The 22,317-nt window shown below is 46.9% G+C and overlaps 1 protein-coding gene across 1 annotated transcript in view; it reads left to right on the top strand.

Moving 5' to 3' along the window:
• Positions 1–5,788: 5,788 nt before the first annotated feature.
• Positions 5,789–22,317, top strand: part of CACNG2 (calcium voltage-gated channel auxiliary subunit gamma 2) — a 143,625-nt gene continuing 127,096 nt past the window's right edge. Inside the window, exon 1 of the mRNA XM_002831070.5 lies at positions 5,789–7,182. Within this exon, the coding sequence (XP_002831116.2) occupies positions 6,972–7,182 (211 nt within the window). The 5' untranslated portion in view covers positions 5,789–6,971. The remainder of the gene's footprint in view (positions 7,183–22,317) is intronic.

Raw genomic sequence — 22,317 nt, 5'->3', positions numbered from 1 at the left:
ATGAAGCATAAGCAGCAGAGAGCTGAGATTCAAACCGAGGGCCTTCTGATGGCACAGCCTGTTCTCTTCCCACTTTGCTTCTGGCAGGACGAGGGCTCCAGGACAGCAATGCCAATGGATGGTCCCTAACCCCAGGAACAGCAGTCTCTCTGGATTGGGCCCCAGCCTTCCTGTCCACCCCCATCAGTCACACCAACCTCCTTGAGGTCCCTCGTGCGGCTTCATGCCTCTTTGCACTTGTATGTGTGATTGCCATGCTTGGAATGCCCTCCTCTGTTCCTTCACCAGTTGTGATCTTTTCTCCTGGTCTTTGAGGGTCAGCTTATCCCCAAAGCCTTCTGAGACACTGCAAGACAGAAATGAATGCTTCCTGCCCTGGACTTCCACAGCCCATGCCTTCATTATGTTCATTTATTCATCAAATAAGCAGTGCAGACCTACTACGTACTAGCTCTGTAGCCCTAGAGAGCAGAGCAGGCTTGCTTAGCTGTGGGAATCGACAGCTGTGAGAACTGATGCGCCAGGCGAGTTCCGACACGAAACAGCAACTCAAAACATGGAAGTGCCACAAGAGGATGAACACAGGGACTGTGGGCACACGCAGTGGGGAATGCCAGACACCCACCCCTCTCCCAGGCTGGCTGGCATGCCCTGGGTCAGCTATGTACTTTCCAATCCTCCTTGATTATGATATTTTAATCCCATCTTCATCCCTTGTACCTCAGCACAGGGCCTGACACAGAGAAGACATGCATTTGAAATTTTATAGCAAGAAAGATATTCATTTTGATTGAACACCTACTGTGTGCTAGGCTGTGTTCCAAGTGTTGGAAATACAATGTGAACAGCCCAAATCTCTTCTTCTATGAGTTCTTTACATTGCTAATTAATTAATTCACATGCTAAGAAGATATAGGCTGGGAGCAGGGAGTGAAGAGATAATAGAATGTAGCAAAACTGGATACACAGCCAAAGCAGAATTCTTGGCTTTCCCCACCTTCCTGCATCATCCCCCACCCCCCACACATACCCCAACCTGCTCCTGCCTCACAGTTGCCCATCTCAGTAATGGACACCAATAGTCATCAATTTCTTCCCAAATACCCCGAATACCTTCACTTTTCTCCATCCCATTGCCATTGTGCTGGTCCAAGCCACCATCACTTCTTGCTTAGAGTTCAGCAGCAATTGCCTTCCTATCTCCCACTGTCTTCCTGCTTCCAGGGTTGGTTCTCTCCTTCCATATCCCACCAGCTTCTTCCAGGTTGTTGCTCATCCTCCAACCTCCCCTCCATGGTCTCCAGGTGCTTGGCCTAACACATTTCCTATCATTGTCTTAGGATCGGCCATACTTAGTATTTTTCCCCCAAAACTGGCCAATCATCTTACTCACACTTCTGAACCTTTGCACAAACTACTCTCCCAGCATGAAATGTTCCTCTTCTCAGCTTCCCTTGCACCCTGTAACCACTTCCAGCTTGGCCTAGGTACCTCTTTCTCATTCCTACACGTCAGTTTAAATATCCCGTCCTCAGGGAAGATGTCCTTCAGCCCCTAAGGCTGAGTTTGGTGTCCCTGCCCCATGGCCTCACAATATCCTTTGTATTATTTTCTTTATTTCGATGTGGTCATTCTTCATCTGTATACTCCTCCTGCTTGTCTGTGGGTTCTTGGAGGCAGGGACTACGTTTGTCCTACTCACCATCACCAGGAATTAGCATGGTATGTCGCACACAGTGGGTGCTCAATTCTTTGAACGAATAAACTCTGGACCTGTAGGAAGTAGAACTGGAAGCAGTGCAAAGTGTTCAAATATCTGCTGTTACATTTACTTGAAATATGACCTTGCAACTTGATAGATGACCTCTCTGAGCCTCTGTTTACTCTCCCTATAGGAAAAGTTATTAATATGCATTTGCAGGATTGTTGGGGAGTTATATGTGAGAATCTGTGTGAAAATGCCTGGCTCCTAGGAGTTACTCCACAAATGCCTGGCAAATCTGTGGATGAGGAGTAAATAGCCTCAGTGCAATACCGTTACTCAGAAAGCTCATATCTTCGGTCAAGACACAGCATTTAAGACAGATGCTCTCAAGCCAAGCTGCTGGACTAGACTCCCAGCTCTGCCACTTACTGTCTGGGGAACCTTATGCCAAATACTTAAACCATTATGTGACTCAGTTTTCCTCATCTGTAAAATGGGAATAATGATGGCACCTACCTCATAGGATCATTGTGGGATTTAGCTTAGGTAAGTTCCTGGCACATAGCAAATGCCCAACAAATGTTAGCTTTTCACATGCTATTAACATGTAACACTGACAACCACACCATAATGCTCGTATCTGTGGTTCTCCTAGACAGATGAAAAGACAAATTTCCAGAGAGGTTAAATGACTGTCCAAGGTCAAATGTGAGGAAATGGCAGCCTTGTGCTTCAAGGCCAGGTCTGCTGCGCTGAAATCCCATGTTATTTTCACTACATCAAAGAAGCAGCTCAAAATAGGCCTGTGGCATTTCAGCTAATTTCCTCTAAGCCCTTCCCAAGTAACCAAATGCGGGCATACAAAGCTGTTCCCCTAATGGCATCCATTTAGCAACTACTAAGTACTAAGTATGCCTGGTGTGTCCCAACCATCCAACGGGGCTTGTACCAAGCCAGCTCTTCCCAGGTAGCCTTGCCTGGTGAGCAGAAGGGACCTAAGGAGAAGAACTAGGTTGGGAAGGGGGGGGGTGTGGTACAGGAACCATATAGAAAAAGAGGCTGGAAGCTGGGCACGGTGGCTCACGCCTGTAATCCCAGCCCATTTTGGGAGTCCAAGGAGGGCTGACTGAGGTCAGGACTGAAGTCAGGACTTCACACCTGAGGTCAGGACTTCAAGACCAGCCTAGCCAACATGGTGAAATCCTGGCTCTACTAAAAATACAAAAAATTAGCTGGGCAAGGTGGCAGGCACCTGTAATCCCAGTTACTCGGGAGGCTGAGACAGGAAAATTGCTTGAACCCAGGAGGCAGAGGTTGTGGGTGAGCCAAGATCATGCTACTGCACTCCAGCCTGAGTGATACAGCGGGACCCCATGAGGAAGAAGAGGAAGAGGAAGAAGAGGAAGAAGAAGAAGAGGAAGAAGAAGAGGAAGAGGAAGAGGAGGAGGAAGAAGAAGAAGAAGAAGAAGAAGAAGAAGAAGAAGAAGAAGAAGAAGAAGAAGAAGAAGAAGAAGAAGAAGAAGAAGAAGAAGAAGAAGGAGAAGAAGAAAAGAAGAAGAAGAAGGAGGAGGAGGAGGAGGAGGAGGAGGAGGAGAAAAGAAGAAGAAGAAGAAGAAGAAGAAGAAGAAGGAGGAGGAGGAGGAGGCGGAGGAGGAGGAAGAGGAGGGGGGAGGAGGAGGAGGGGAGGAGGAGTAGGAGAAGGAGGAGGAGGCCAATTTGGATGTAAAAGAGGGGAGGAGAAATGAAAGAAAACCCACACTTATTGAGTGCATACTATGTGTCAGGCACTTCACGTCTACAATTTAATCCTTACTGTGATCACTCCAGCCATTGTTCATCAAGTATCTACTATGTATAAAACTATACTCCAGGTCCCAAAGATATAACAGTAAACAAGACAGAGCTGTTGACCTCAAAGAGCTTTCAAATAAGTGAAAGAGACAACACATACACAATTATGTGCTATAAGTGCGATGGTGGAGGTCTGAATAGGATGGGTGGCTTGGCAGTAGCTGGGAGGAACTTCAGAAAGGAACAGGTAGGTGCTAAAGTGCCCATTTAACATATGGTAAGACTGAGGCTCTAGGAACTTAACTTGTTTGGAGCTATGCCATTACTGAGTAGCAGAGTCAAGCTGTGCCCCAGGCCCATTCTGTCTCCGGTAGTCTCTGCACTGTCCATGCTGGCAGCCTAAAAGCTGTTGCTTTCCTCCCCCACCCCTTTCCCTTTTCTCAACGATCATCTGGCCAGAAGATTAATCAAATGCTGCTAAAGCTGCAGCCGCTGTCAGTGGCTAAGACGTTAGCAGATTCTGTGGACAAACAGAAGCTTCTGAGCCTCTGTTACTGATTCCTTTTGAGCAAAACCTTCAGGGGTTGGTCCGAAAGGGGGAGGGAGATGAGAAGAAGGGCTCTATCTGCAGTCTAAAGGGATTTTTGGACAGGTCAAAGACAACCAAGGTGACAGCAATAAGTGAGGGCAAGCCTCTTTGGCTCATGTGACTACCCCCAACCTTCTCTCACTCCCCCCAAAAGGCTTAGCCTATCTAAGAGGAGGACTTGGTGCCTGCCCCTCACCATTGCTTCAAGGACAGAAGAAAATCAGCCACCTGAGCCACTGGCTGAACTTGCTAGGTTCCCTGCTGTATGGGATCAGCAGATTAGCCTTCCCCATTCCAGTAACCATCCCCATCTTCACAGGACAAGAAACCAAACTGGAGAAGTCTTCAGCCTGCAAATATAGCTCTTGCTGTACCCCAAAGGTACCTTAGCAGAGGTTGAAGAATCCTTGGTTCTGTTCTCCAGACACCAGGACCCTCTCCCAGATACCAGAAGCACAGCAATTGCCCCTCATAGGAGCCTTTCCCTTCTGAGAAAAGAACAGAGTGGGAGAAAGGAAGTTTTGTGCTGGGCGAAGAAACAGGTAGTTTTTCTATGTCAAAAACAATACACCTGGTCATACCTGCAGACCAACTCTGAGCTGAGCGAAGGAAGTTAGGCAATGGACTTTACACCAAGGAAGACTGTTTTTAATTCACTCATCTTTTATATACCTCTGATAATCACCAGATCACTGAGAAATTGTCAAGCAAATAATCTCAAGAAAAAAAGTAGAGGGAGAGAGAAGAAAGTATTGAATAATTGAGTTATGGGATTGAAACATCTCAACTCCCCCTGCCTCAATTGACTCATCATACTCACATCCTCTCCAGGGTCCCCGCCTCAATACACACACACACAAAATATCAAAAACATGAACCCATCTCATGCCTCATATGCTCTTGCTCACTTAACTATAAAAGTGATCAGAGAAAAAAATGTAATCCATAGCAGCAAGAATTAACGTGCTTCTTTCTACCAGAGGTCACATTAAGGAAAAGTTGCACATAAGAGAAATGAGAGGTGACACTGTAATTAACCCACAAACAATGATTCTTCTGAGGAAGAGGGGAGGGTTTCGGTGTTCCAGTGTTCATAGAAGGAAGATTTTTTATCTCTTCCGAACCAGTTTATGAATGACATAGAATACTTAGAAGGATTCACATTTCACCCACTTCCCCTGAGAACTTGTTTATCCTTGCAATGAAAATCATTGCCCAAGCCCCAGCTACGAGTCGCCCTTTTGCACCCTTTTCCACGAATAATCTTTCCAAAATGTCTGCTTGTAGAAGCAAGATTTGGAATTTCACGGAAAACTACAGAGAGACACAGAGCAATGCACACCCCCTGGTAAGCCAGAGAAAGACAAAGAGAGGAGAGAGGAAAACCGAAAGAAGATACATCTAACGGACCAACAAAATAAAACAAATCCCCAGCAAAGCAAAGTGAAAACAATGATTTAAAAAACACATAAAGACGTGTTTGTAATTACCCTTCCAGGTTACATGTTCGCCGCTTCCAGGCAGAGAAACGGCTGGTTGAAGTTTTGTGCCCGTCTGACTGTGATGGGAGGGTTGTATTTGAAGCTCTGGGCACGTAGAGATGGAATGAGAAGGAGGCTGAGCTGGAAGAAACACCAAGGGGGGAGGGAAGGGGGGAGAGAGAGAGAGAGAGAGAGTGAGAGAGAGAGAGAGGGAGAGGGAGAGGGAGCGAGCTATCTCTAGCTACGCCTTCCTCTAAGCTCCGGGAGCCCAGGAGAGCGCTCATTTTAGGATTTGGGAGAGGGGTAAAAAGAGGAAAGGCGGCCCCCGCTCTGCGCTGGCCTTGCTGCCCCGGGAGGGAGGACTCTGGCCCGCGCCCCCCTCCTGGCGGGCGGCCCTGGGAGCCGGGGAGCGCGTGGAGCGGGCGGCGCAGGGAGCTGTCCGGTTCAGCACCACCCGTAATGCAGTAGGTGGGAGCGCCTCCGCGGGGGCCCAGCCGGCAGCGAGTGGGGGGCAGGCGCGCGGCCCACCCTGCAGCAAGACGCCGGCTCCCTCGTTTCCAGGAGCTTTGCAGATAGGGGGAGGGAAACCCGCCTCGATTCTCCGGGAGAAACCCCCTCTCTTCCCCACTTCGCCAACACTACCCCCGCCACCAACAACAATAACCGCCGCCGCTGCTCGTCCTGCTGCCGCCGCCGCCGCCGCGCCTGCCCGCCCTGCCGCCGCCGCCGCCGCCGCCGCTGCCCGGGCAAAACCATGGAAAGCGAGACCCCCGCACCTGTGCAGCTGAGCTCAAGGGCTTACAGAATACTGGGAAGTCTGGTCTGAAACGAAAGCTCCGAGACCCCCCAAGGAAGAGAACTGGCGAAGCAAAGGATTTTCATGGCGCAGGCCGCAGAGCCGAGAACGAAGACCGAAGGTTGCATCTCGGCTCTTACAATCTCTAACTGTCTAGGTCCCGACCATGAGAAATGGTGTTGAGAATTCGGCTGTTCCCTGGTTCACTGTGGAAGCCATCTCCAAATTAACTATCACATATGGAAACTGGAGACCAGAATTTTAGAAAAAGAGATTAAGGCATCTCACTTGGGGGGGTGGGGGGTGTCTTTTTATTTTTTTTTCCTTTTTTTTTTTAAAAAAAAAAACAACACTGCAACTGGAACAGTTTCTGATCTCAAAAGGCAAGCCTCTTCCCGTGTGATCTTTATAATTTACACTCTTTTCCGTGAGCTTTCTTACCTCCCTTTTTTTATAACTCTCCATATTCTCTATTCATACATATATCCATTATATTAGTAGTGGAATAATTTTTATTTTTATTTATTTTTTTTGGCTGTAGTACTTGCACCCTCACACACACTCTCCCGAGAACCAGAAGTCGGTTGGGTGTTTATATAATGAAGAATTATGGGGCTGTTTGATCGAGGTGTTCAAATGCTTTTAACCACCGTTGGTGCTTTCGCTGCCTTCAGCCTGATGACCATAGCTGTGGGAACCGACTATTGGCTCTACTCCAGAGGGGTTTGCAAGACCAAAAGTGTCAGTGAGAATGAAACCAGCAAAAAGAATGAGGAAGTTATGACCCATTCCGGATTATGGAGAACCTGCTGCCTAGAAGGTACTTGACTTGCCATCTCCTCCCCCCTCTCCACCCCACCCCTCCCCTTTCACTCCCCCCTCCCCACCCTCCTCCAAATAAGTCCCCTTTACATTCCACCATTTTCTTAGTTCACTCCTTCCACCACCAATCAAGGTTGGTTGGGTTAGTTTCAGAGGAAAGAAAATCAATAAGCAAAACCCATACTCTACTCCCTCGCCTCTGCCGCCCCCTCTTCCCCTCAAACATCCTCATTGGAATAATCTATGACATGGTGAAAACGACAAGAGATTGTCTCTAAAAGTCAAAGGTGTTCTGCCTGCTTTAGAGTCATTAGGATTTACCATCCGATTTCTCATTGCCATCTATGAGAGGGTAAAATAATTGCTTCTGTGTATGCTGTTTCTCTTTTCGCAATGAAGAATTCAAAAATGCTCTTCCCTTTTCCCTCCTCTTCTCCTTACTCCCCAAAAGTCCTAGATGCACCACCATCTGCAAATCTCCTTATTTAAAAAAGAATATGTTGTTTCTAAGAATCCTTATTTGGTAAATCCTAATTATTCCAGGATCTCAAGCTGAGTTCAAGAGCATCTCGTAATGTCTATGAGCCACACATACCATTCGAGGTGGCTGGCTGCGTGTGTGTATTTGTGTATTTTAACGTTTACAAAGTCTAAAAATGCATACGTCTCTCACAGGAAACAAGCCTAAGTTCTAATAAACAGCAATTCACTTGCGGGTTAGGCTTCCACAGAGTGACATGTCTGTCAGCCAGAAGCTAGTAGAGTCAGCATTGCAGCCGGCTTGAGAATCAGACATTGTGCAGGCAGGCAGGGAGGGAGGGAGGCGAGGGCATGGGGAGGTTGAGGGGGGAGTGGGGGTGTCAGCTGTTTGCCTTGATCTTGCAGAGTGTTGAGGCATGTGTGTCTGTGCTGTGGGCACAGGGGCCGCCACGGTGTAAAGGCTGGGGGATCATGCTATGGATGAAGGCATGTACTTCTGGGACACATTAATAAGCACAGAAAAAAAAACTCCTGTGGGTCATCCAACCTGTATTTGGCAACAGACTTTAATATGAGGGACTGCATTTGAATGGCTATATATGTCTGTGTGTGCAAGCTACAGCCACCCATAGATAGACGTGCACAGAGAGATACATATGCTTCCATGTGGGGGGAAAAGGAGGCTTATGTGTTTTGCTTCTGATATGAACCCATACTGGAGGCTGTTTGAGGCAGCGTCGGGAAGCAAGGACTGCAGGATTGTTTGTTAAGCTCAACATGGGATGGTGATGCAGGGAGTTGACACCAGGAGATGGGGGAGAAGAGAGGGAAATGGATGGGTGAGAGAGAAACTGATGTGGCCCCAGGGTCTAACCCAAACTGAGCAAAAGCCACACTTTCGGAAATGATTACATCTGGGAAAAAGCACGAATCCTATGCCCCCCTCCCAACATTCTTGGTGCAAACGGTTGAATGATGGCTGAACATGTTTTGAATAGCTAAGTGACTTCATTGAGCGATGGTCTATTTGACGCATACTGCATTTGGTGCCCTTTCTCAATCCAAACCGCTGTCTTTAACATATTCTGCAGAGGAGCTCTATGCTGAATACTATATGCTCTTCCCCAGCCAGAGAATCAATATCAAGAAATTAATAGGGACTGTTTTAAACACACGCACACACACACCCCCTCCTTAAAAAAATGAAAAGCCTTTCACACAGCTAGTCATTAACAGTGGAAAGACTTCCATTTAATTAAACATTTATGACAGACTTTTATTCCAAAAGAGAAGAAAAGCAAAGTGAATGAGGACCGCTTTAGGGAAATGATCACAGTGGCAATTTGCTTTCCTTGGATTTTAGTTAGATGGATGGAGGGAGATAGGTAGCCAAGAGACTAGAGGAGAGACAAGACATTGTTTTACCATAAATACACCCAGAAATGGGTGGGTTGGTATAAATATACTTTTCTAAATCTGTGTTTTATTTCCAACTTCTTAATATTGTGATCTTTTAAACATTGTGTAATTCCCAGAAGGCAAACAGACTAGAGGTAGCTTTGTATCACTCGTGCATTAAAAAGGCTTAAGTATTTTCATTAAAATTCCATCTGTTTGATGTCCACACCCCCAAATGTGCTGCCCACCCCCTTTAACTTTCTCTCCAAGCTGCACACTCCCTCTCTCCCTGAATCGTCTGTAAAGGGTTAGAATTGCAACACTTCCCAAGGATTGTGTGATACGCACAGGCACTGTGGGTTGGGCCACTCTCCCCAGCGGGGCCTCGCTACCCCCAGGCAGTACTGTGGAGCCCTGCCAGCCTCTCCTCAGGGATGATACTCGCTTTCCACTTGTAGCCATGGCCAGGGCAGGAAGGGCTGGAGCTCCAGGCCCGCTTTTGACCTGGCCTTTAATTTCCAAAGCCTCTGTCAATTGGAGCTTTGCAGGCCTGGGACCACCTTAGGAAGTTGGGCCTTGGCCACTTAGGAAGTGGTTTGGAGATTGTAAGCCTCTTATTTTCAAAGACTGCACTGATCTCCAAAGGCTGTAAGTTCAGTTGTTTCTGGAAGTTGGCGTAGACAGTCCTTGGGGGCTGTCAGTGTGCTTGCTTTTATGAGCACTCAGAATGGGGTCGCTCTCTATGGAGATCAAGTTGTCAGTGCTTGAGGTTTCCCCAACTTGTGTTTCTTTTGTGTGAAAAATTGGACTTTCAAAAAAGATCCCCCCACCCCCCACCCCTTAACCACTTAATCTTTGTTTTCTGCCCAATCCGGAGAAGTTGTGAACAGATTTCACATCTTCTTTCTAAGATGCCGCTAATGACTCCAGATGAAAAACAACCCTGTCTTCCTCTGATCTCTTTTGCTGTCTAGTTTTCATTAGGGCTTTTTGTCTCCCGAGGTGATTATTTTCATTCACCTCTTGATGAAAATGAGAATAGAAAAAAAAATGTCCTTGCCTCTAAGGCTGCTTTTGAAATTAACTAGTCTGCTGAAGAATGAGAAGAGACATGACCACCTGTTAGAGACAGGCACGGGGGAGAGGGAGAAGGGCCAGGGAAAAAAACACCACCATTATTTTCTCTCTCTGCAGACTGAAAAGTCTGTGTGTGTGTGTGAACTTGAAATCCCTAGCAGGCTGGTGTCCTTAGGGGGATTCGAGGAGCGTGGGTGGGAGAGGACAGTGTGTATGTGGATACAGGTAGGTGGAGAGTGACAGAAGTTCGTAAACTTTTCAAGAAAGCTGAATTAAGAATCTCTGCATGGAGAGATGAATTGTCCCTCTCAGAGAGGAATTCAGTGAAATCTACAACAAGACGCTAAAACAGTTTGTTCAAGCAAGGTGTCTCCAGGCTGCCTGGTGGCTTGCTGCTCAGGATATTAGCCTCTGTTGTCACCTAAAGGAAACATCGTCTCCAGGGACAGCAAGAAATTCACTCTTGGTGCTTATTCTCTCCTATGCCTTCCTCCCCTCTGTCCTGGCTCCGTGGCTCCCCCGAAGGATTTCCAGATCTGCAGAGGTGGAGCCAATAGCGGGCACAATGTGGTCTGTAGAGGAAGCAGACTCCGTGTTTTCTCTCCCCCTCTGTCCATTTTGCCTTACTGTGAGGCAGAACAGAAATCTTACTCTCTGTCCAGGCTGTCAAATTCCCTCTGCTGAATATCTGAGCTCCTTATCCATCAGTGGCTTCTCTTTCTTGCCCCCACCAAGCTGCTTGCTCACAGGCGCTCTGCCAGCCACTCTACATCCTTGCTGTCTTTGAGCAAGAAGTGTCTCAATGGTCCCAAATCATCTTTTCCAAGTTCATGATGGCCTCGAGGTGATACAGTGCTCCACGCTCCACTCAGCCATGGCTCTCTTATTCTGCCGGAAAAAAAAGGATTCATCTTTTATTTTAGGAAAGCCAATAGCCTTTCCCAGACACGCTTGACTTCTAGCATGGGTGCGCTGAATCTGGAAGGTACTAACAGGCCTTCGCACTGTGCAAGTATTGCTCCATAATTCCCAAGATAATTTGACTTTCTTTAGGTACTTTGCACACAGGAAGTGCATAAGAAATATTTATCAATGGATGGATGCAGAAATTCTTAAAATTACTGAGATGAATGCAAACGTCATGAGGACATGTGGCAAACAAGTGATCGAGAGAGAGAGAAAGAGGGAGGAGAGTGGGGAGAGAGGGAGGAGAGAGGGAGAGAAAGGAGAGAGGGAGAGAAAGGAGACAGGGAGAGAAGGGGGTGCGGAAGTCAGAATGATTTGTTTGTTCTTCCTGGAACTTCTTTTTTTGTAAGAATAATAATGAGTCATGAATCCACTATTATAAGATAAGTGAATTCAAAAGGAGTCAGTCATTGAGGCTGCACAGCTCCTAATTGGCTATAGTGAAGGCAAATTATTCAAGGAAAGGTAAAGAAAAATGATCCATGCACACAGCCTCTATAGGAAAGAAAAAAAAAAAAACCAACCAATTGATTTTCTTCCCTTTTCTGCTTTTAAAGTATACCAAAGTTCACTGTGATCTTAATATTCCCCAGGACAGACACCTCTGAGCAGAGAGCAGGCCTTAGAATGGCCCACCCCTGTTTAGCTCCAGCAGAACCTTCTACTCTTTCACAAACCTCCTATCCAATTCAAAGAACTGACAACTTTCCCTCAGGCTTGGGTTCTAACCAGCAGCTTTTCCATACAGCCAGGCCTAGCATTCCTAGCCATTCTCACTGTGTTAGCCAAACCCGGCTCCTCTACCTGGAGTCCTGGTCAGTTCACACCACACTCCCTGCCCTTGCTTCCTCTTAACGGGCGAGCTGAATGAGGCACACAGGAGTGAACAACACACCAAAGTCACATGGCAGGCAGTGGCAGAGCCAGAACTTGAATCCAGGCCCCTTATGACTCATCAGGCTACATTGTCCCCCTATCCCATGCACTCTGAAAGCCTCCAGAGCACTCTGGGCAGTAGACCCGAGCCACAGTGGCCTCCCGCTTATATTCACTAATAAGCACTGTTCTATCTGGTCTGCATCTTGTTGAGCATCCCTCACTGAGCACTCAACCTGAGCATCTCAGGAAGCCTGAGTTCCAACCCAGTGACTCCCCTGCATACCCCTCCCTCCTAGCTGCCATCTTGAGCTGCTTTGCACCTTTCAGGGTGACGACGACTGTGCCCTGGTCCACGCCTCTTGTGAGCTGAGTAGCTGAGTCTAAGGAAATGCAGCAGTCAATTTCTAACCCTGAACTTCAGGCCAAACTCACCATGTGCCTCTTTATTTTGTCCTTTCATTTTGGAGATGTCCCCAGTGTAAATGATCCATGGGTTTATGTTTTCAAGCATTTTCAGAAAATAGCAAATTTACATCCTACGTAACTCACAGAAGTTTTCAGATGAAGTTTTTGTGGTCTCGTTGAAAGAATTGTTGCCACACAGACCTGGGTTCACTTCCTGCACTGCAGCCTTGTGTGATCTGGGGCAAGTTACTCAACCCCTCTAACCCTCAGCTTCCTTATCTGGAAAAAAAGGAGGCATATTCTCCTCCTTGAAGGGCAATTGCTGGCTTAGGGATTAAATGAGTGGATGTCTGTCCTCCCTTTTCTCTGATCATCTTATTTGAAATTGCAATCAACAACCTCCACCTGCACTCCTCATCCATTCCCCTTTGCTGTTTTATTTTTACAGAGTACTTACCGCCTTGTAGCACGCTCTGTCCTCTACTCATTATATGTGGTGTCTGTCTCTCATCACTAGACTGTCAGCTCCATGAGGGCAGGGATTTTCATCTGTTCTGCTCATTGCTGTGCCCACAGCAATCATGACAGTGCAAGAAGTCAATCTACCTTGTTAATAAATGAACCCATGACTACTGCCTGCTACAGTGTGGGTGTCCAGAAAGGGTGGTTCCTTCATACTGCCGAAGGATTATTATTCCTGCATGGTGAGCTGTGGTAGCCAAAGCATTAATTTTTTTAACATTCTAAAAAATAAATAATGAACTCAATACAGAGGAGGGAGTGAGAGAAAAGAGGGAGGGATGGAAGGAGGGAGAGAGAGATGGAGAGAAAGAGAGAGAGGGAGAGAGACTGAATGCATAAAGGACAATAATAAAAAAGATAATGGAAACAAAAAGTGCTTGGAGAGAAACTAAATGCCTGAGAAGAAAGTGCCGGGGGTGCAAGTCCTCTAAATAGATCCTGGCCACACCTTCCTTCCTCCCTCCACACCATCTAAAGTGTCTGTCACAGATCCTGGGGGAGAGCTTCCCTTGAGTGTTCGCTTTCAGGTCGAGGGGAGGAGAAGATATAGATCCAGACTGATAATGCAAGAAATATTTCATCAAAAATAATGTCTCCTTTTAACCTCAAATATAAGTATTTTGGTCAAAAACCCATATTCAAATGCAATAGGCATTGTACGTTTCCAGGTTAGTTCACAGCCATAGATGGGGCAATTCCTCCACTCATTTATTTTATTGGTGAAATCTTTCATGAGCCCCTGTAAAGCGCCAAGCACTAGGCCAGGAGGTGAGGACATCATAGGAAGCAGCGTCCTTCAGGGTCACTGCCCTTGTTGAACCCCGATTCACATTATTTGAATCCCAATTCACATCATCTCACATGTATATAAATTACAGCTCTGATAAGTGCTATTCACAGGAGATGCATGAGACGTGAGCTCATAATACTGGGATTCTAGCTAACCAGGGAAGGCTTCCCTGAGGAGGTGAGATGGGAGTGAAGATCTGAAGGATGAATAGGAGTTAACCCAGGTGAAGAGAGGAAGAAAGGACGTTCCAGGTTGGAGGGCAGCATTTCCAGAGATAGGCAAGGAAGGAATGAGACAAGTACCAAGAGAAGGCCAGGGTGGATAGGAAACTGAGAGGGGTGGGGGTGGGGAGTGGCAGGGAGGTGATGCTGGATGGGGTGGGAGGGGCAAGTGGAAGTGGTCAGGACCCAAAGGGCTTGTTAGTCTTGTTAAAGGGTCCTGTTCTGTTATGTTTTTTGGCTTCTTGCTTATAAGCTGTGTGACCTTGGGTTAGTCGATTTTGTCTCTGTGACTTATACTCACCTACAGAGTGGGGATAAAAATACCTGCCTTTGTAGTTGTAAGGATTAGAGCAGCTGTTTCCTTTTTTTCCTTTCTTTCTTTCTTTCTTTCTTTAAGAGACAGAGTCTCCCTCTTTCACCCAGGCTAAAGTGCAGTGGCACGATCATAGCTCACTGCAGCCTTGAACTCGAGGGTTCGAGTGATCCTCCCGCTCCAGTCTTTGAAATAGCTGAGACGACAGGCGCAAACCACCACACCGGGCTCATTTTTAAGCTTCTTGTAGAGATGAGGTGTCACTATGTTGGCCAGGCTGGTCTCAAACTCCTGACCTCCAGTGATCCTCCGACCTCAGCCTCCCAAAGTGCTGGGAGTACAGGCGTGAGCCACTGTGCCTGGCTCTTTTCCTGCTTTGCCATGCTGCTTCTGCTTCCACGCCGATCTGAATACAGTGGTTTCTTAGGCTTTTCAACTACACATGACAGTTCAGAGAAGGGTAGAAATAGACTCAAATAACTTTCAATCAACTAAATTTAAAAATGTGTTGACAGTGGGTACCCACCCTTTGTGAAACCTAGGGAGGCAGTGGTGAACAAGTTCCTAAGCCTGCTTCCAAGACCCTCCAGGGCAGTCCTAGCAGGGGACCCTAAAGAATAAAAATCTTGCAAAATGGCTCTGTTTCATCCTAAACATTTGAGACAGCCCCATAGCCTAGTGCCACCTCTCCTTATTATCCTCCCACAAATTCAGACAGATTCTTGGCATATTTTACAATCAGTTAGAATTATCGAGGATTTCAGCTGCAATTTGAAGGAGGCTCAGTTATAACACCAGACTTTTTGAAAATAGGAATAAGAAATGTTAACTGTGCTCCCCAATGCCAGGAAATGCATGTCACTAGCTGTGGGATTGCTGGTGAGCTGCGATGGCCTAGCCAGCCCCCAGTCCTTTCTCCTGGGTACATAAAAGGCTTTATTCTCCCAGTTCCATATTCTCTCAGTTCTAAGACACCGCTAATTGTAAAATGACCTATCTACCAAAAAACAGCCTTCAGGGGAGAGGGGGACAAATTTAATGCTCCACATTAATTATAAAATACACTCTAATTTCAAAAATCTTGCAACTTAAAATATGTGCCTTAGAATCAAAAGAAGACGGTCAGCTATCTTGCTGCAGGGAGAAACGTAGGCAGGGTGCTAAGAGAGCCCAGAGGATTTCTCCAGCATGCAGCTGGTGCCTGCCCCGTGACTCAGGAAGCAGCATAGAGCAGAATGTGGCCTTACCAGCAACTTGCTTGAGGAGGAAAAGGGTGATGGTTGCTCTTTTCCAACAACTGTTCCCGAGTATTTGCCAGGTACTGTGTGGGATTCTAGGATAGAGTTGAAAGACTCAATCTCTGCCCTCAAGGAATTCAGTCTAGTAGAGGAGATACCTCAGTGAACAGATGATGATAACTGCACAGCATGAAATGTACGCACAGGGGATTCTGGGAGCACAGGGATTGGGGAGGAAGGGATGCCAGGGAGGACTGAGTTCTCAAGGATGCAAAGTATGGGTGAGCAAGCTAAGGAAAGAAAGAGTACTTCAGACAGCAGGAACAGCATGTGCAGAAACAGATGCCCATGTGTTGGGCATTGGCAATGCCAATGGTCCCATGGAAGGTAGAAAGCAGAGAGGAGTGAGGCTGGAAGGCAGCATAGATGTGGCCCCAAAGGCACAGAAATGCCTCGCGGAGACATTTGTGTTTCAGCATGAAAGAAAAGGGAAGCCCAGAAAGGTAGGAAGCCAGGTAGGATCATCACAACTGGCTTTTCCACTGTCTAGGTCACTGGTTGTTGAGGGCTTAATGGATGGGATGAGGAGTGGGTCGGGGCTGGTGAGACTTGCTGAGCAGGTGAGAAGGTGGTTGCAGTGGCCAGGTGACTTGCACTAAGTTAGTCATAGTAAACAGAGAGTAAAGGGGAGAAGGGAGATTGTAAGTGATGTACAATAGAGGGACGTCCAGTCTCCCCTTCTCTTCTCACTTCCCAGCATAACAAGCATGACTGAACACATGCTATGTGCTAGGCCCTCCCATTACAAATATGTGGCTACAGAAAATCTCTATTCAAATATCACCTTCTCAAGGAGCCTTCCTGACCACCCTGTCTACAGTAGCCCCCCAAGTTCTGTCCCCCTCTTTAACATTTTTTTTTCTTTTTTTTAGACAGTCTCGCTCTGTTGCCCAGGCTGGAGTGCAATGGTGCAATCTCGGCTCACTGCAGCCTCTGTCTCCTGGGTTCGAGTGGTTCTTATGCCTCAGCCTCCCAAGTAGCTGGGATTACAGGCGCACACCACCATGCTTATCTAATTTTTGTATTTTTAGTAGAGACGGGGTTTTGCCATGTTGGCCAGGCTGGTCTTGAACTCCTGACCTCAGGTGATCCACCTACCTCAGCCTCCCAAAGTGCTGGGATTACAGGCATGAGCCACTGCGCCTGGCTTCTTTTTTAGCTTTCTATTTTTATTTTTTTAGCACATACATGTTCCTGACCTGAGTCCCCCTTAAGACTGGAAGCCCCATGAGGGCACGGACCATGTCTGCCTTGTCCATCACCATCTCCCCAAAGTCTTGTCTAATTTCTGGCACTAAGAAAGTGCTTGGGAGCTAGGTGGCAAATGAACAAATAAAGAGATGGGGCCTGGCCTCAGGGAGTTGCCCACCTAGTGAAGGAGATGGGCTTTTAAACAAAAACTCCAGGCATCCATTGACCAGTCTTTTCTCCTAAGCTTGGCTGAAACCACATGCTGAAAAACCCTTGATAACAAGCAGGTGTTTCCCCTGCAACCTGGGAGGTCCTCTGTGGTGCCTCCTGGGCCCCAGCTTTGCCATAAAAGCTGATAAGTCACTGCCTGCTGGGAAGCAGTCGTCTTTTCTCTCGATTGTAATCCTTGTTAGTTACTGCCGGGCCCAGAGGCACTGACTTAGCAGCCCTGGGTTTGCCTTTGCGGAGTGCGGTCCCACTTCCTTACTGACACTATATTCATTCACTCTCTCCTGAACTTCTTTGACCTTGAGTAGCCTTCCTTCTGCTAACAAGCATGCCAGGGATCAGGTACAAGATCCCAGGTGCATGGTTGCTGGAGCCTCGTTGTAGGAAGAATCCACCCGTTGTTTTGCCACCCCCTCCATCATGCAACTTCAATGCCCCAGTGCCAGCCTCTCTGACCTTGCGCCAGGCAAAACTCACTGGAGACCAGCCACTGCTGACCTCTAGACCGATTCTTATCCCAGTTTTGCCCCATGGCTCTCCTCTCTCATTTTCTCTGCTTAAAGGATGTATGCACTCTTTTCTATCATATTTTCCCCCAACCTGGATCTCTCTATCTCCGATAAGGGACACATTTTATCCTTTCTCCTGAATTTTCCCTAGTGTTGATAGCTCTTGTCTCCGTTTTCCTCCACCATGTTTGCAGAATAGGTAATCCTGCAAAACAACTGTTCTGCCATCACTTCAATACTAATAGTAACAATAATAATAATAGGTAGTCGTTCGTTGAGTGTTTCCTTTGTGCTAAGCACTGTTTTAGATGCTCTCCAGAGGCTCTTATTTAATCTTCACAATTCTGAAGATATGTGCTGTGATACCCATTAACTCCATCTTAAGAGGCTCAGAGATGTTAAGTAACTTGCCCCAGGTCACACAGCAAATGGCAGAGCTGGGATTCCAACCCAAGCCTGTCCAACCCCAAAACCTGTGTATAGCCTTCTATGACACTAATTATATCTTCCATTTTCTCTTGGCCCCCAAGTCTATAAATAAATTTCTTTCAGATGTTGAGGGCAATGCTGAACAGAAATGCTGTTTGTACTCCCTTGCATGATGAAGTCTTCAGCATTTTGAGCTTATCCAGGGCAGGGTGGGGAAATAGTGAAGGGACTGCCAGATTTCCTCACTGCTTTGAAAACAGAAGTTCCCTCAAAATGCAAGGACATCAGTCTCCTTGCAGTTTGTGAAGGCGGGGAAGTGAATACAGATACTCCTTCTCCCCTGCCTTCTGCCCAAAGGCCCCTTTCCCAGCCACATCCTACTTTGTCTCCAGGACTTAGTGAAGTTGTCACCTCTCTCTGCTGCCTCCCACCCTGCTCCCTCCCACCTGGGATCTGCTCCCTCCAGATCCCAGCATCTAATATCTTTTATGTTGCTTGTTTCCATTCCTGTGTCTTCCTCTAGATCATAAGTTCCCTCATCTATTTCTTCAACAAAATTTACCAAGTTACTACCATGTGCCAGGTGCTGTCCTAGGAAGAGGTGTGAACAAGCATGAAGTGTTTAGGGGACCACTTGAGGTTTATACTATTGCGGGAGAACCAGGTATGGGAGAGGAGGTAGGGGAAGGTGTTAGTAATGAGGGATGAGATTGGGCAGAGACCCCATCACAAAGCAATGATTATACAGTGAGATTGCTCAATGTTTGTTGAATGAATGAATGAGTGAATATAGAAAAAAGACATAGCACAAAGCTTGACATCTGGGATTACGATGCCTATTTAATCTCAGATTTTTCCCATCATCATCATCATCATCATCATCATCAGGATGCATTCTCTCCCAGCGAGGCCTGGAGTTCATGTCAGCTCACATCTGACAGCCTGGGTTCAAATCCCACCCCTGTCACTTATGAGCTATGTTCCCTTGGACAAGAAATATAGCCTAAGTCTATTTTTCACGTGTAAAATGGGGATAATCATTGTGTCTCCCTCCCAAACTGCTTGTGAAATTTTGGTGGGATGCTCCACGTAGAGTGCTTACCGAGATGCCGGCACACAGTGAGCACTTGACAAATGTCGGGTGCTGTCATTACCAGTGGTCTGTTTATTAGTTATGACACCAGCAGTTGCAAAGGGTGATTGGCAAGCAAGTTGTGCTTGGCCCTCAAATGTTCTACAAATTGAAAACTTTCCCATAAAAATCCACATTTTGGGTTCCCTTGGGGAAAAAAAAAAAAAAAAAAGATTTTTGTAACCCTGGGACCTATCCCTGCTTGGCAGCCATCAGCAAGAGCTGGGCAGCAGATGTCTCTTCCATGCGGCAGGTGCCTTGCACTTCCCCCTGAGTCCCCACTGCTCCTGAGTGTCTTACGTGGCTTACATGGCTGCTCTGCTCCACCGTGCGTGGCCGTTTCCTGGCCTCTGTAGGCGTCAAAGTTTGCAAATCCTCCTCTACACCTATGGCAAATTAGAGGTAGAGTCTTTGTCTTTCGACAGCTGAAGACAGAACTAAAATGACACCAGCGCAGACAGGGTGTAGCAGCTCACAGAGACAGAGGGAAGAAAGCCGTGCATCTGTAAATAAATGCATAAATATCCCACATTCCTGAGCAGGGCCTGTTGATAAGATTCAGGTGGAAGGCTAGCCTCATCTACTCCCTTTTAAAGAACCTCCCCAGGGTGAGTTGTTGCTTTTAAAGAGAGAGACGTTCACCCATTTTAGGCCACCCTGGCAGCTTCCTTTCAGAGGCTGACATTTTCTGACCTTGACCCCAGTTCGGGAAGCACGCCCTGTTGTGGTGGCCAGCCACGTGGCATGCTTTATTCAATAACTGAATGCCAGGTGCCAAGGCGACAGGCCACGCTGTTGGTGCTGGCTGCAGAGAGATGAGAGGGAGACCTGCTGCAGGACCGAGAGACTTACTACTTCTCATTTCTACCTTGGAAGGCTTCATGGAGAAGAGAGAAATTTTCATTTTCTGGGTAGGAAAAATTGTCCAGTAATTGCCCAGAAAGAATATTAACTTAAAGACCTGTCGTTTGAATCTCAGAGAATGGTCAGACCTGAATTAACTTGATAATTTTTGAATGTTTAATGTAAGCCAGGCTCTGTGCTAGTTCACAGATCACAGAGACAAATCAGCTGCCGAGGAGAGTCTGCCCTTCCTCTTCCCGGTCTCTCTTGCTGATTTTATTTTCTTCATTGGATTTTACATTCTCTGAATTTGTTTGTCTACTGTGTGTATTATTTCTAACTGGAATGTGAGTTCCATGAGACCAGGGTCCTTGTCTGTGTCATTTACTTGTCATAGCCCAGGGACAGAGCACTGCCTGGCACACAGTAGGTGCTTAGTAAATATTTTTTGAGTGTCAGAAGACATGCCCCTGCTCTGAAGGAGACCAAAACCTAGAAGAGACAGGCAGGTATCAAAACCTTTACCAGTGAGCTCAGGGACTCGATGAAGGCACAAGTAAAGGCAAGAAAAGAGAGCAACTTTATTTGAGGAGGTCAGGAAAGAGGTCCTAAAGGCCCTCTGCAGTGGGTTCTGCAGGATGAATAGGAGTTCACCAACAGTAGAACAAAGGAGACAGGCCCAAAGCAGATGAAGAGAATGAAATCACCCAAGACTGTCCCCAAAAGGATGAGGTCAAGGAGAGAGCAGAGCACTTGGTCTAGAGCAGCACCCTCAAACTTTAATGTGTACACAGATCACCTGGGGATCTTGCTGGAATGCAGATACTGATTTGGGGCTCCAGGTGGGGGCTGAGACTCCGTTTCTGGTGCCCAGGTGAGGCTGATGCCACAGGTCTGCAGACCACAGTTTGAGAAGCAAGGCTTCAGAGCATGGCCAGCGGGTTCTGGCAGACGCGGATCTAAATCCCACCCCTGCCACTGGAGGGCTGGGCCTGTTTCTTTGCCTCTACCGTGAGGATAACCACCTTCTTCCCAGGCACCAAATAAATTCAGAGCGCATAGATCTGGGAAAGCCATTAGTTCAGTCCCAGCACCTCTATCAGTCCATTTCATTTCAGCTACTTTGTTTTTTGTTTTTTTTTTGAGACAGGGTCTCACTCTGTCGCCCAGACTGTAATGCAGTGGTGCAAACATGGCTCACTGCAGCCTCAAACTGTTGGGTTCAAGCAATCTTCCTACCTCAGCATCATGAGTAGCTGGGACTACAGGTGTGCACTACCACATCGAGCGAATTTTTTTTTAAGAGGTGGGACCTTGCTATGTTTTCAAGCCTGGTCTCAAATTCCTGGGCTCAATTGATCCCCTCACCTCGATCTCCCAAAGTGCTGGGGTTACAAGGCGTGAGCCACTGCACCCAGCCCATTTCAGCTAACATTATCATTTAAGGTTAAAGGAGGTGACCAGAGATATAAGAAGAAAGAGTGATTTTCCCCGAGAGCTACTGTTTGAGAGTCTCCTGTGTGCTGGGCCCTGGGCTAAGGACCACGTGTCTGTCACCTTCCCTAGCTGCACGACACACTCTGTAACATGGGTGTTAGGATTCTCATTTTACCCATTATATACCAGTGGGAGTGTGTGTTTCCTATTGCTGCTGTAATACATTACACGAACTTAGTGCTTAAAACAACAAAAACCTATTATCTGATGGTTCTGGATGTTGGAAGTCTAACCTGGGTCTCACTGGGCAGGGCTGCATTCCTTCCGGAGGCTCTTGGAAGAATCTACTTACTGGCCATTTCTAGCTCCTAGAGGCTGCCTCCTTCCCTGGCCTGTAGCCACTTCCTCTATCTTTAAAGCCAGAGTTGTTGAACAGAGTTCTTCTCATGATTCTCCTGCTTCCCCCCTCACACCTAAGGGCCCTGGGGATTACCACGTGCCCACCCAGATAATCCAGGATAATCTCCCTCTCTTACAGTCCGCTGATTAGCAGCCTTAATTCCATCTGCAACCTTAATCCCTTTTCCCATGCAATGTGGCACACTCACGGGTTACAGGAATTGGGATGTGGGCATCTTTGGGAGGCTGTTATTCTGCCAACCACAGGGAATGTCTACCCAAAGAATTCCCCTAATGCCACAAGCTCAGAACAGCACACCTGGAAAAGGCTTTAGAGCTTGTACCAGGAAGGATTCAATTTGACAATAAGCCACAGAAAAATAAAACTAACAGTGGTTTAAATAAGACAAAGAGTTTGTTCACAACCTAGTGTCACAACCTTGGAATAGTACACCTGGAAGAGATTTTTAGATGTTGTATCAAGAAGGATTAGATTTGATGATAAGTAACAGAAAAATTAAATTAGCAGTGGCTTAAACAAAACAAAAAGTTTATTCTCTTTCAAGTAAACAAATCTGGGAGTGTAAAATACAAGGCTGGTCTGGAGGCCCCACAA

Source organism: Pongo abelii, chromosome 23 (genome assembly GCF_028885655.2).
Source record: "Pongo abelii isolate AG06213 chromosome 23, NHGRI_mPonAbe1-v2.0_pri, whole genome shotgun sequence".
In the NCBI taxonomy this organism is placed as follows: Eukaryota; Metazoa; Chordata; class Mammalia; order Primates; family Hominidae; genus Pongo; species Pongo abelii.
The sequence above is the reverse complement of the archived record's forward strand: the minus strand, read 5'-3'. Positions and strand labels throughout refer to the sequence as shown.